Consider the following 12,903-nt stretch of genomic DNA (forward strand, 5'->3'; position numbering starts at 1 on the left):
AGACCACGAGGACTCTTTATGAAGCTCAGAGATGGGAGAAGTTGGTGTAACCCTGTTTGTGAGCTCAGGTGAATAGATAGTGGAAACAGGGGAGAATATGTAAGAAAATAATTTTCCTAATGTTTTACCTCACTTAGCAAGCTTAGTTTCTTTGAGATTTCTTTTAGTCTTTTGCAAACAGGCAGTGAAATCACTGTTCTGAAGTAACAGCGTTTGTAAATGTACTAACACCTTATTATGAGATGGAGATAATCTAATGGTAAGAGCTGTTTTAGTTGTTGCTGTTTTTATTTTTTTCACTAATTTTCAGTAAGTGTTGACTGTTATCAGGGGAGCCATCTGGGCTTTTTATCATGCAAAAATGCTTTTAATGTTCCATGCTGATTTCCTTCTGTTAAATGGTTTTATTGCTCTAGGTGGCATTCTTCCTCCAGAAGAAGTGAAAGAGAGATTTGACAGCAACTGCATTACCCCAGTAAGTAATCTTGCACTTCAACTAGCAATTGCCAGCATCTGAATGAAGGTTTAATTTATTTTCTTCCCTTCCTCTTTTTAGGGAACTGAGTTTATGGACAATCTTGCCAAGTGTCTCCGCTATTACATCGCTGACCGTTTGAACAGTGACCCGGGCTGGAAGAATTTGACAGTAAGTTGCACAGTTTGATACTTGAGCAAAATGAAGGTGCTCTGTTAGGCTGGGTTGGGGTATGATTGAAGAGTATGAATTTACCAGATTTGTCTCATCTTCTGGCACTGTGCTGTTCTTAATAATGGATCAACTGACACGTTCTGCTGGGACCTTGGAGGTAATATTTCATCCTAATAATGCAATCTAACAACATCCTTTGGTTTTATTTCCTTGAAGAGATCTGATAGTAGGAGCCACAATTTGATATAATGGAAGACAGATTTAGGAATACCTTTCTTTGAGGGGGGGAAGTGTCAAGATATATTCTGTATGTATTCTTTTCACCATTTCTTTTTCAACTCATTTGCTACCTCAGGTGTGCTGCATTTTTCTCCCTTACTCCAACAATGAATGTCAGTCAACAACAGGCAACAAAAATAATATGCAATGGCTTTCTTGCCTTTCTGGACTTGGAAATTCTCTCCTCCCATTCCTCAACCACTCCACTCCTACTCAGTTTTGTTTCTGACTATCCTGTGTTCGCTCTGTACAAGAGGACAGAGCAGGCCCTCCTCTCAGATACACCTATCTGGTTTATTTTCCACAAGTTATCTGCTGAAGTGGGTGAATTAGAGGGCAGCTGACTGCTTATTTGACTCCATCAAACATCAGTTTTAAAAATCCTGATCTGGGCATCAGTGTAAGGAATTGTATAATGTGGTCATGTATCAGCCTACCTATGTGTTCAGAAGATACCAGTACCTGAAAGGGGCCTACAAGAAAGGGAGGGACTTTTGACAAGAGTTTGTAGTGACAGGATGAGAGGGAATGGGTTGAAGCTTGAGGAGGGCAGATTTAGACTGGAGAGTAGAAAGAAATTCTTTCCAGTGAGGGTGGTGAAACACTGGAACAGGTTAACCAGGGAGGTCATGGATGGCCTCTCCCTGGAGGTGTTCAAGGCCAGGTTGTATGAGGCCTTCAGCAACTTGATCTAGTGGAAGAGGTGTCCCTACCCATGGCAGGGGTGTTGGAACTAGATGATCTTCAAGGTCCTTTCCAACTCAAATCATGCTATGAATCTGTGAAGATCCAAAGGGGAGTGGGCACATGGCTGCTTTCTCTCTTAGTTCTCTGGTGGGTATTTTGATTGCCCTAATGATGATTTATCAGGAAACTTTAAACATTAATTAATGATATGATTATTTTATTGGTATTTGAATCAATATGTTAGCTTCATCCTAGAATTAGTAGAGAAGCCTGAAGGTCTGTTGGTTCCGAACTCTTAATTTCTTTTTGAAAATTTAGTTAAAACTACAAATTAGGATTTCAAGCAGTAGTAAGTCAGGCAAAGTATTCAGTATATAACCTACATTAGTTTGTTTTTTTTTTTTTTTTTTTTTAGCTATGGCAGTATCAATTGTTCACAGAGTTTCAATGTTTTGCAGGTTATTTTGTCTGATGCTAGTGCTCCTGGTGAAGGTGAACATAAAATCATGGATTACATTAGAAGGCAAAGAGGTAAAATTCAAATAAACGTGAAAATTTTTGTAGTAAAATAAGGTGTGGTCAGTAATAGTTTATTTTACATGAATTTGGCTGACTAAATATAATTTTTTTTTTTTTTTATAGCTCAACCAAACCATGACCCAAACACTCATCACTGTCTGTGTGGGGCTGATGGTGAGTTCTCTTGTACTAACAATATGTCCTATGAAGCTTTCTTGTGCTAGGCTGCATCAAGAGGATTGTGGCCAGGTCAAGAGAGGCCACTCTTCTTTGCTCTTGTCAGACCCACCTCAAATACTGCAACCAGGTCTGGTGTCCCCATCATAAGAATGACATAGAACTGTTGGTGTGAGTCCAGAGGATGGCCTCAAAGGCTGGAGCACCTCTGCTGTGAAGATAGACTAAGGGAGCTGGGGTTGTTCAGTCTGGACCCTGGGGAGACCTTAGAGCTGCCTTCCAATACCCGAAGAGAACCTATGGGAAGGCTAGAGAGGGACTTTTCACAAGGGTGTCTAGAGACAGGACAAGGGGGAATGATTTTAAGCTGAGGGAGAGTAGATTTAGACTGGATCTGAGGAGGAAGTACCAGGGTGGTGGGACTCCTGAACAGGTTCCCCAGAGAGGTTGTGAATACCTCCTCACTGAAGGTATTTGAGGTTGGGTTGGATGAGGCCATGTGCAACCAAGCCTAGTTGAGAGGCATCACTGTCCATGGCAGGGAGGTTAGAGTATATGATCTCTGAGTTCTCTTCCAACCTAAGCTACTCTGTGCTTGAGTTGGACTGTAGTTTTTAGGCTGTCACTTGATTTTTGGGTCAGTAATGCAGTGTGTGTGGTGGTTTTTGAAAGCTCTGTGTCACATCTGGGGAAAGATCCAGCACTGCCCATAGCTGAAGGCTTAACTTTTTCCAGGTAGCCTATGGGTAAGCACATCTATATGCTTGCAGTTGCTTAAGGTAGAATATGCTTTGCTTTGAAACTTCTTCTTTTCTTAAAAAAAAAAAACAAAGCTGAATAAAGCCTTAATTGTATTTTATTCTTCTGATTGATAGCTGACCTGATTATGCTTGGATTAGCTACACACGAACCAAATTTCACTATCATTAGAGAGGAGTTTAAACCAAACAAACCCAGGCCATGTGCTCTTTGCAACCAGTTGGGTCATGAGGTTAAGGATTGCCAAGGTTTGCCCAGAGAAAAACAAGGCAAGGTAAGAGAGTCTGCCTTTTTCTGGATATTCTTTTGTCTGTAAGCTTAATGTTTTAATGAGATCCTCAAATTGTTCTTGCTGTTGGTTTTGGCTGAAACAATGCAAATTATATTATTTGGAATTTCCTAGCTTTCCCCTTATGCTAATAAGTACAAACTGTAGCAGATAAATATTATGCCAGACCTAACATCCTCACTTGTGGGGTTTACTGAGTTGTTTTCACTGGCAAGAGAAAGTGATGAGCAACTTAACAGACACACAAAGCAGCAAAATTAATGTTGATTGACAAAAAACTCAGCAATGATTGCTTGCAGCCCAGAAAGCAGCTGTGTGCTGGGCTGCATCGAAAGCAGTGACAGTAGAAGGATGTGGGGGGTGATTCTGTCCCTCTGCTCTTGTGACACCCTTCCTGGAGTACTGTGTGTAGTTGTGGTGTCCCCAGCATAAGAAGGACATGAAACTGCTAGACCAGGTCCAGAGGAGAGCCATGAAGATGATCAGAGGGCTGGAGAACCTCCACTATGGAGACAGGTTGAGAGAATTGGGGCTGTTCAGCCTGGAAAAAAGAAGGCTTCAGGGAGACCTTGTAGCAGCCTTCCAGTTACCTGAAGTGGGCTACAAGAAAGCTGGGGAGGGACTTTTGACAAGGGTTTGTAGTGATAGGATGAGGGGAAATGGATTGAAGCTTGAGGAGGGCAGATTTGGACTGGAGATTAGGAAGAAATTCTTTCCAGTGAGGGTGGTGAGACACTGGAACAAGTTATGCAGGGACGTCTTGGGTGCCTTCTCCCTGGAGGTGTTCAAGGCCAGGTTAGATGAGGCCTTGAGCAACCTGGCTTTAGTGGAAGATGTCCATCTCTTAACTCCTCAAGGCAAGCCTTTGAAATTGAGCTGGAGAAACTCAAAGGTGGGGCTGAATGTAAACTCTTTCCTGTTCTTTCAGCACGATCAGTTTGCTGACACTCTTCCTATCGCTGAACAAGAATTCATCTTCATCCGATTATGTGTTTTGCGAGAGGTATGTTGAAGCTGTTACTATCTGCTTTAGATAAATAACATTTTATATAAAACTTTGAGGTTTTAAACTCCACACATGGTTCTTTCTCTAACATCCTTTTGTGTGTGCATTGCAGTATTTGGAAAGGGAACTCACCATGGCCAGTTTGCCTTTCACTTTTGATTTTGAAAGGAGTGTTGACGACTGGGTCTTCATGTGCTTCTTTGTGGGAAATGATTTTCTTCCTCATTTGCCATCTTTGGAGATCAGGTAGATGACAACAGAGGTGTTTTTCTCCTGCAGGTCTACCCACTGTAGTGTAAAACAGTAAAAATCTCATGCTTTTTTCTCTTTGTTTTCAGGGAGGGAGCAATCGATCGCTTGGTTAACATATACAAAAATGTGGTGCACAAAACTGGGGTAAGGGTTTGTTTGGGGTTTGGTTTTTTTGCTTTTCCCTTAATGATATCTGGGTGTTTGCTACAGAAAATGGGCTTGTTTTTTCAACTCTGATTTTTCTAATTTGCAGGGCTACCTCACAGAAAGTGGTTTTGTCAACTTGCAGCGGGTCCAAATGATCATGCTAGCTGTTGGAGAAGTTGAAGATAGTATTTTCAAAAAGAGAAAAGATGATGATGTAAATTTTTCTTTTTATATTCTTGGAGTTTGGTTTGAATTCTATGTGTTACTGTCAGAGTGGGACATTCCTTGAAGAGAACAAAACCCAAACATTACTCCTGGATGCCCTCTCCTTGGAGGTGTTCAAGACCAGGTTGGATGAGGCCTTGAGCAGCCTGGTCCAGGTGAAGGTGTCCCTGCCCATGGCAATGGAGTTGGAACTAGATGATCTTTAAGGTCCCTTCCAACCCAAACCATTCTGTGATTGTACTCAGTTGCATGCCTCAGTTGATTTTCTCTTTCCTGGACTACAAGGCCTGCTTTTCTGATTGTTATCCCAAGTAACAGCAAAATGAAAACTCTGAGTTCTGTTCCTGCCTGCAGCTGCTTCAATAGCTGCTGTGAGAACTTCATTGTTTTACAGTTTGCTGCAACCTGTGGAAGTGCAAGCCATGAGCAAGGCTGAAATACTCTAGGTGATCCTGCTCTAGCAGGGGACTTGGACTGGATGATCTTTGGAGGTCCCTTCCAACCCCTAAGATTGATTCTGTTACATTCTTCCATTGCAATACCCCTGCAATTTGAAATGTGTCCATGAATCGTCCTTTCAATGTGTCCCAGCAGTCTGTACAGCTTTCTTGCAGGCATATTCGAGTTTATTCATGAAGTAGAGAGCATAAAGCACCTTGTGAATGAAGGAGCAGAACTGTTTCCTTTCCAGTCAAAAAATACTGTGCCAGTATTGTCTAAATCATAGCAATGTTTTGTTTGTAATTGCTCTGTTCTGCACCTCTTGTGAATTGGAAAAAAACAATTTGATGTTCAGGTTTTCATTGTCCATGGCCCCAAGAATAAGAAATATCTCAAAAATACCTCCCAAAATTGTGGGGCTTTAATTAAACTGCTACTTTTTTTTTTCCCCCCATAGGGTTTCAAGGTAGGGTAGAAAATTTTATCCCATTTCCATTTGTATTTACAGCTACAAGAATTGAGTTACATCTTATTGAGAACACTACATAAAAACCTTGTGGCCTTCTTGTCATTAGAGCATTGTAATGAAATATTTTTCCATGAAATCTGTGGGTAGCTGACTTCTTTTGCTCTTTATTCTCTATTTAGGATAACTTTAAAAGACGACAAAAAGAGAAAAAAAAAAGAATGAAGGTAAGTTAATTCCTTTCACAATGCAAAAAGTAGCAAGAGTTAAAAATGTGCACTAGAACTTTGAGCTGCTGTGTTGACTGAAACTGCATTTGTAATTGTGGCATTTTTTGGCCTGTGTAAACCATTTTTGTTGTTTGTTTTTTTTTTTTTTCCCCCATGGGTTTTTGTAGACTGGAATTTTGAAGGAAGGAATTGCACATTAAAGGGTTTTCAAAAGGGAAAGGAGGGAGAGTGGTAAATGTGCTGGGTGGTAGCTGTGTTGTGTCCTTCAAATGTGCACAGATCTGTACTTTCATGATTACGTGGTGATGCTTCAGCATGGTCACTGTTACAGGAATTGCTTTTTCCATGCATTGGCACAAGTCTCCTCAGCCTCTTTTGACATAAATCCAGGCTGGAGGATGATGAAATTGAGAGCATCCCTGGATAAAAGGACTTGGAGGCACTCGTGGGTGAGAAGCTGGACATGAGCCGGCAATGTGCACTTGCAGCCCGGAAGGTCAATGACATCCTGGGCTGCATCATGTGCAGTGTGGCCAGCAGATGGAGAGAGGGGATTTTGCCTTTCTGCTCTGATGAGACCTTGCCTGGAGTACTGTGTCCAGCTATGGGACCCCCAACATGAGACAGACATGGACCTGCTGAGCAATCAGAGGGTTGAGCACCTTTTTTATGAAGACAGGCTGAAAGAACTGGGGCTGTGCAGCCTGGAGAAGGCTCCAGAGAAACCTTACAGTTACGTTTCACTGTCTGAAGGGGACCTAGAGGAAGGCTGAGGAAGATCTATTGAGAAGGGCTTGTAGTGACAGGACAAGGGGTAATGGTTTGAAATTAGAGAAGAGGAACTTTAGATTGGATGTTAGGAACAAGTTCATTACTGGGTGAGGGTGGTGGAACACTGGAGCTGGTTGCCCAAGGAGGTAATTGAGGGCTAATCTCTGAAGATATTCAAGGCCAGGCTCGAGAAGGCTCTGAGCAACCTGATCTAGTGGTGGATGTCCCTGCTGACTGCAGGGGGGTTGAACCAGATGACCTTTGGAGGTACCTTCCAACCCAAACCATTGTATGAAGTCTTGCTTCCCCCAAAACCTGCCTCTCAGCCCACGCAGAAAGAACATGCAGAAAATGCAGGATTAGTTTGGGTTGTTTTTAAAAGAGTGTGGTAATTTCTAGGCATATTGGGGTATCACTTGTGTCACCTTGTGTCTGGTTGAGATTGTTAAACATAAGGAACTGAAGCCAAACTGTAAATTATTCCTGCTTTCTAGAACATGTTCATCTGAAACTGGTGAGAGCACATCATCATGCTGCTGTGGAGATTACACAGCTTTTTCAGTAGTCTTGTCTCTGTTTATCTTTTAGAGGGATCATCCTTCTTTTATTCCTGGTGGACAATTTTCCCCTCAAGCTCTGGGAAATCGATCTAGCCCTCAGGCAATCAGTAACCCTAGACAAGCTGCCTTTGAGATGAGGATGCACGACAGACAGAATCCTGTAAGTACATGTTCAAAGGTATTTACCCACAGAAGGAGAAATAATCACATCCTGTGTTAGTCTGGATGCCTTTTTCTCTGCCCCATCAAGCTTTCTTGAAAGCAGGCTCCAAAAAATTGTATTTTTCAAGGAAGTGGCTTTTAATAACCAATTTTTAGATTCAGACTACTTGAATAAAACCGTGTTCTTTAATGTTATGATGCTGCTTGTTAAATAATTCTGGCAAGGCAAGTGTGAGGTGAATGCATCCCAGTCAGATATGGTGGCTTTTCTCTCCACACTGGTTTGGTCCTTATGGAGTCAGGTTTAGGAACTTCCTCAGTAGATTGGTGAGAGTCACAAATGGAGTACCTAAGCTGAAGGTCTTTTAATGTTCCTTTTGGAATACAGGCACAGGTGTCTGTATTTTGGCAATCTGTGGTTTGCACATCTACCTGCTTGCCAGCTGCTTTTACTTTCCAAAGCATTGCTTCTCACTGGGAGGAGGAGAACCTTAATTTAAAAATGTTTTTGGAAAGGGGTTAGAAAAAGAGGAAGAACTTGCAATAAAACAAGTGCTGCTTTAGAAATCCTGTTTGCTAGCTTGAAATAACAATTAGGAATAATATTTTCTTTCTGGGTGTAAATTTTCATGCAAACAGTGAGCAAATTAAAGATCATAAAGATGTATGTTGTGTCTCTTGAAATAAATACAGTATCATTTTCAAAGTAATGATTTCTGCTATTCTTCCCTTTTGAAACTTTTGCACATGGATTAGCCAAATCAGTTCCTGTATGGAGTGAGAGAAGTTTCTTTTAGACTCTGTAGTATTGAATAGATAAATTTTAAAATGGTTTGAAAGATGAGTGGTGAAGAAACTTAGAATACTTCTGCTAGTTCTGAGTTCCAAGCTGTGTTTACAGGCTGAGGAAGCGCTGGGGTTGGTCAGCCTGGAGAGAAGAGAAGGCTCCTAAGAGACCTAATAGCAGCCTTCTAGTACCTGAAGGGGGCCTACAAGAAGGCTAGAGAGGGACAGTTTACAAAGGCCTGCAGTGATAGGATGAGGGGCAATGGTTTGAAATTAGAAAAGAGGAGATTTAGACTGGATGTTAGGAACAAGTTCCGCACCATGAGGGTGCTGGAACACTGGAACAGGTAGCCCAGGGAGCTGGTTGAAGCCCTATCCCTGGAGATATTCAAGGTGAGACTCAACAGGGCTCTAAGCAACCTGATCTAGTGGAGGATGTCCCTGCTCACTGCAGGAGGGTTGGGCTTAGATAACCTTTGGAGATCTCTTCCAACCCAATCCATTCTATGATTCTCTATACAGTTTCCACTGTCACTGTAAAGTGAAGCTGCAGCATAAGCTCTAGGACTGGAGAAAACAATTGCATTCCAAAAAGGGGAACATACCAACTGGAAATCTATACTAAAAAGGCATGTTTTATCAGTTTATGCTGTATTGTTTATTGCACCTTTTTCCTTCTTGTAACAGTGTGAGCTGAAATCCCCCCACACGGACAATAACCAGGCTAACTCAGGCTGGAAGCAAATGGAAACTGTATTTACATGCAAATCTCCAATCTGTGATGAAATGCAATGAATGTGTACAAATATACACAATTCACAACATTTACAAATATATACAATCAACAGAAAAGTACAACCAAGCTCCCTTTGCTTCCCCTGAGGGGACCTCCCAAGGGTCTTCCCCCCCAGACTCCCCTGGCAGAAGGAAGAGAGTAGAAGCTGTTGAGAGAAGACAGAGAAGCTGTTAAACTTAGCTCACCAAGGTCAGTGAGTGTTATCTTCAGCCGGAAGAGAAGAAGCAGCAGCTAGACAGCCCTGCAAGCTGTGAACTCAGACCCTGACTGCCCCAACTTTGTTTTGAGTAGTGGTTCTTAAACATTTCTATCTATCCAATGGAAGTGTTTAGAACAATCATTATGTTTTCTTACACCCAATAGTGACTTATTTACATTCTTTAGCTTTCTCCACTTGAACTTTGAGAAGAAAAATTAAAAAGACAGTTTTAAACCATCACAGTCCACCCCTTCTAAACAATTCCATTGGCTGCTACTACTATCTGTCCAATCTAAAACAATATGTACAACAATAGGTGAATAAAGATCATAGTCCATCTGGCTATCTCAAATGTAGATGATTCAAAAGGGTCAAATCACAGGAAAAACAGCAAACAGCTTGTTTCCTCGCAGATGGAGCGAAGAAAGGAACAGGGACTCTCAGGTGACTCAGGGCTCTCAGGGTTCGTGCACCGTAGATCTCATGAACTCTCCTCTTGGGCGCGATGCTGTATCTGCGCAACACTCTGAATTTAACCTCTCTCAGCCAAAGTTAGATTTCTTTGTGGAATACACTGAATTTCACCATTCTCTTGCATCACCCAATAGGTGTGCCCAGGACCTTCAGCAGAACCCATCCCTCGGACAGGTTTGGCCTCTCCTGAAGGAGAAAATACCCAAACAGTTTTGCCTACCAGATTCTTTTCTCTGATAACAGGAACTCTATCACCTTCCTCCTTTCGCAGCAAATCTGATTGGGCAGGTCCAGCTCGATTCACTGAACCTCTACTATTCACCAACCAGGTTACTTGTGCTAAATGTTTCTCCCAGTTTTTCAAAGATCCACCCCCCATGGCTTTGAGAGTGGCTTTCAGCAAACCGTTGTAGCGTTCGATCTTCCCTGCAGCTGGTGCATAGTAGGGAATGTGGAATATCCACTCGATGCCGTGCTCTTTGGCCCAGTTCTTCACAAGATTGTTCTTGAAGTGAGTTCCGTTGTCTGACTCAATCCTCTCTGGAGTTCCGTGTCTCCACAGGATTTGTCTTTCCAGACCAAGAATGGTGTTACGTGCAGTTGCATGAGGAACTGGATAAGTTTCCAGCCATCCAGTGCTTGCCTCTACCATAGTCAGCACATACTGCTTACCAGATGGAGAACGAGGTAGAGTGATGGAGTCAATCTGCCAGGCTTCACCATACTTGTACTTGGACCATCGGTCACCGTACCACAAGGGCTTGATCCGCTTTGCCTGCTTAATAGCAGCACAAATGTCACAGTCATGGATGACTTGTGTGATAGCATCCATGGAAATGTCAATGGATCTGTCACGAGCCCATCGGTAGGTTGCATCTCTGCCTTGATGTCCTGACGAGTCATGGGCCCACCGAGCTAAGAACAGCTCACCTCGGTGTTTCCAGTCAAGATCAGGATCAGGATCAGAGTTTGTGTCCACCTGGGAAACTCTTGCAGCTAGATCTGCCTGATGGTAGTGTTGTTGTTCCTCTGCAGCTTTGCTCTTAGGAATGTGAGCATCAATGTGTCTCACTTTCACTGGGATTCTCTCAATACGAGCAGCAATGTCTTGCCACAGATCTGCAGCCCAGATTGGCTTTCCTTTCCTCTGCCAGCCATTCTTCTTCCAGTCTTTCAGCCAACCCCACAAGGCATTGGCTACCATCCACGAGTCGGTGTAGAGATAAAGCTTTGGCCATCTCTCACGTTCAGCTATGTTAAGAGCTAGCTGGACAGCTTTTACCTCTGCAAATTGACTGGATTCTCCTTCTCCATCTCTCGCTTCTGCAACTCTGCGCGTTGGACTCCACACTGCAGATTTCCATCTCCGCTTGTTCCCAACAAGACGACAGGAACCGTCTGTGAACAAAGCATATCTCTTTTCATCATCAGACAGATCACTGTAAGGAGGAGCTTACTCAGCACGAGTTACTCTCTCCTCTGGAGGTTTTGCACAGCTTGTGCTTTCTGGCCAGTTTGTGATCACCTCCACCAAACCAGGCCTTTCGAGATTTCCCATTCGAGCTCTCTGTGTTATCAGAGCCATCCACTTAGACCAGGTAGCATCTGTTGCATGATGTGGTGAAGAACCTTTGCCTTTGAACATCCAATTCAGAACTGGCAATCTAGGAGCTAGAAGAAGTTGTGACTCAGTTCCAATCACTTCAGAAGCAGCTGCCTTCTGATCAAAAAATGCCTTCTTTTCTTTTGCTACTTGACTTTTGTAGTTCAAGGGTTGTGTATCTTCTGCCTTGAGTTTTTTGGGGGGGACTAGAAATAATGCATGTGATTATCATAAAGCTGTTAATTTTGACTTGCATACAAAATGCCTGATAAATCCTTTCCCCTCCCTATTTAATCTGTAATAATTCTGACCCTAGACCACTCCATCTCCAAACACCAGCTTCACTTCTGACGGCAGCCCATCCCCGGCAGGAGGAATTAAACGGAAAGCCGAAGACAGCGACAGTGAACCTGAGCCAGAGGATAATATCAGGTGAAGCCTTTTTTTTTTCTTTTTTTTTTTTTTCTTTTTTTGTAGCACTTGGTTAGCAAATTGCTGAAATAGATGCAGTCTAATTAATGCCATTTAGCTTAGAGCAGCAGTGCCTTCAGATGCTTTTCTATGATCTTTTTATCCACCGGTAATTAATGTGGAGGGTTAGAATATTCAGTAAATTCCAGTGAGATGTGTAAGCTATAGCTGTTAAATCTAAGTATCTAGATTAGTATGCGTGCTGGTTTTCGTCCTCCAAGCCACTACTCCCTTTGAGACCAAGCACTAGATTGGCTAGACAGCCACTGTTCAGCCTTGATTATGTGAGCTGAATGCTGCTGGTTTGCAGTCGAATTTTTGAGCTGTTTAACCCATAAAATTCAGTTACCTTCACATGTGCAGCATTATTTGTCTTGGCTATCACAATATGTTTTCCTCAGTCTTTTGAATTTTAGCAGGCCCTGGGTTTGTCTGCATTGAGTTCTTTAAATGGTTTGAGATGGCTGGAGCCTGGATGATTAAGGGATAGGAATTTTATGGGAATTAACTGGCAGTGAATTACCAGTGAGCCTGCATTTATCAAAGGTTTAAATCAAGTTATCACTCTGTAAGTCAAGGGTGAAGGCCCTTAGTATTTTTTTGTTCAAGGTTCTGCCCTGATAAATGCAACCAGTAGGTTTTTGTTTCTGTAGAGTCAGGGTATACTTGTGGATATGAGAAAACAATAAGGGTTAGCTGAGGAGAATCTCATGATGTTCAATAAGGCCAAGTGCAAGGTCCTGCACCTAGGTCAGGGCAACCCTCAGTTTCAACAAGGCTGGGAAAGGATGAGGTTGAGAGCAGCCCTGCATAACCGGACTTGAGAGTGCTGGTGGATGAGAAGCTGGATATGAGCCAACATCAGGCACTTGCTGTCCACAAGGCCAATGGCAGCCTGGGCTGCATCAAAAGAAGCTTGGCCTGCAGATGGAGAGAGGGGATTCTGCCACTCTGC

General features: G+C 42.7%; 1 protein-coding gene across 1 annotated transcript in view; it reads left to right on the plus strand.

Moving 5' to 3' along the window:
• The window catches only part of XRN2 (5'-3' exoribonuclease 2), a 60,261-nt gene that overhangs the window by 7,940 nt on the left and 39,418 nt on the right, over nt 1-12,903 (plus strand). The window contains exons 5-16 of the mRNA XM_054383434.1: nt 417-475; nt 557-646; nt 2,074-2,146; nt 2,258-2,308; nt 3,187-3,344; nt 4,288-4,362; nt 4,478-4,611; nt 4,704-4,761; nt 4,871-4,978; nt 6,079-6,123; nt 7,486-7,617; nt 11,794-11,909. Coding sequence (XP_054239409.1) covers nt 417-475; nt 557-646; nt 2,074-2,146; nt 2,258-2,308; nt 3,187-3,344; nt 4,288-4,362; nt 4,478-4,611; nt 4,704-4,761; nt 4,871-4,978; nt 6,079-6,123; nt 7,486-7,617; nt 11,794-11,909 — 1,099 coding nt within the window. The remainder of the gene's footprint in view (nt 1-416; nt 476-556; nt 647-2,073; nt 2,147-2,257; nt 2,309-3,186; nt 3,345-4,287; nt 4,363-4,477; nt 4,612-4,703; nt 4,762-4,870; nt 4,979-6,078; nt 6,124-7,485; nt 7,618-11,793; nt 11,910-12,903) is intronic.

The sequence above is a fragment of the Indicator indicator genome, chromosome 9, assembly GCF_027791375.1.
Source record: "Indicator indicator isolate 239-I01 chromosome 9, UM_Iind_1.1, whole genome shotgun sequence".
In the NCBI taxonomy this organism is placed as follows: Eukaryota; Metazoa; Chordata; class Aves; order Piciformes; family Indicatoridae; genus Indicator; species Indicator indicator.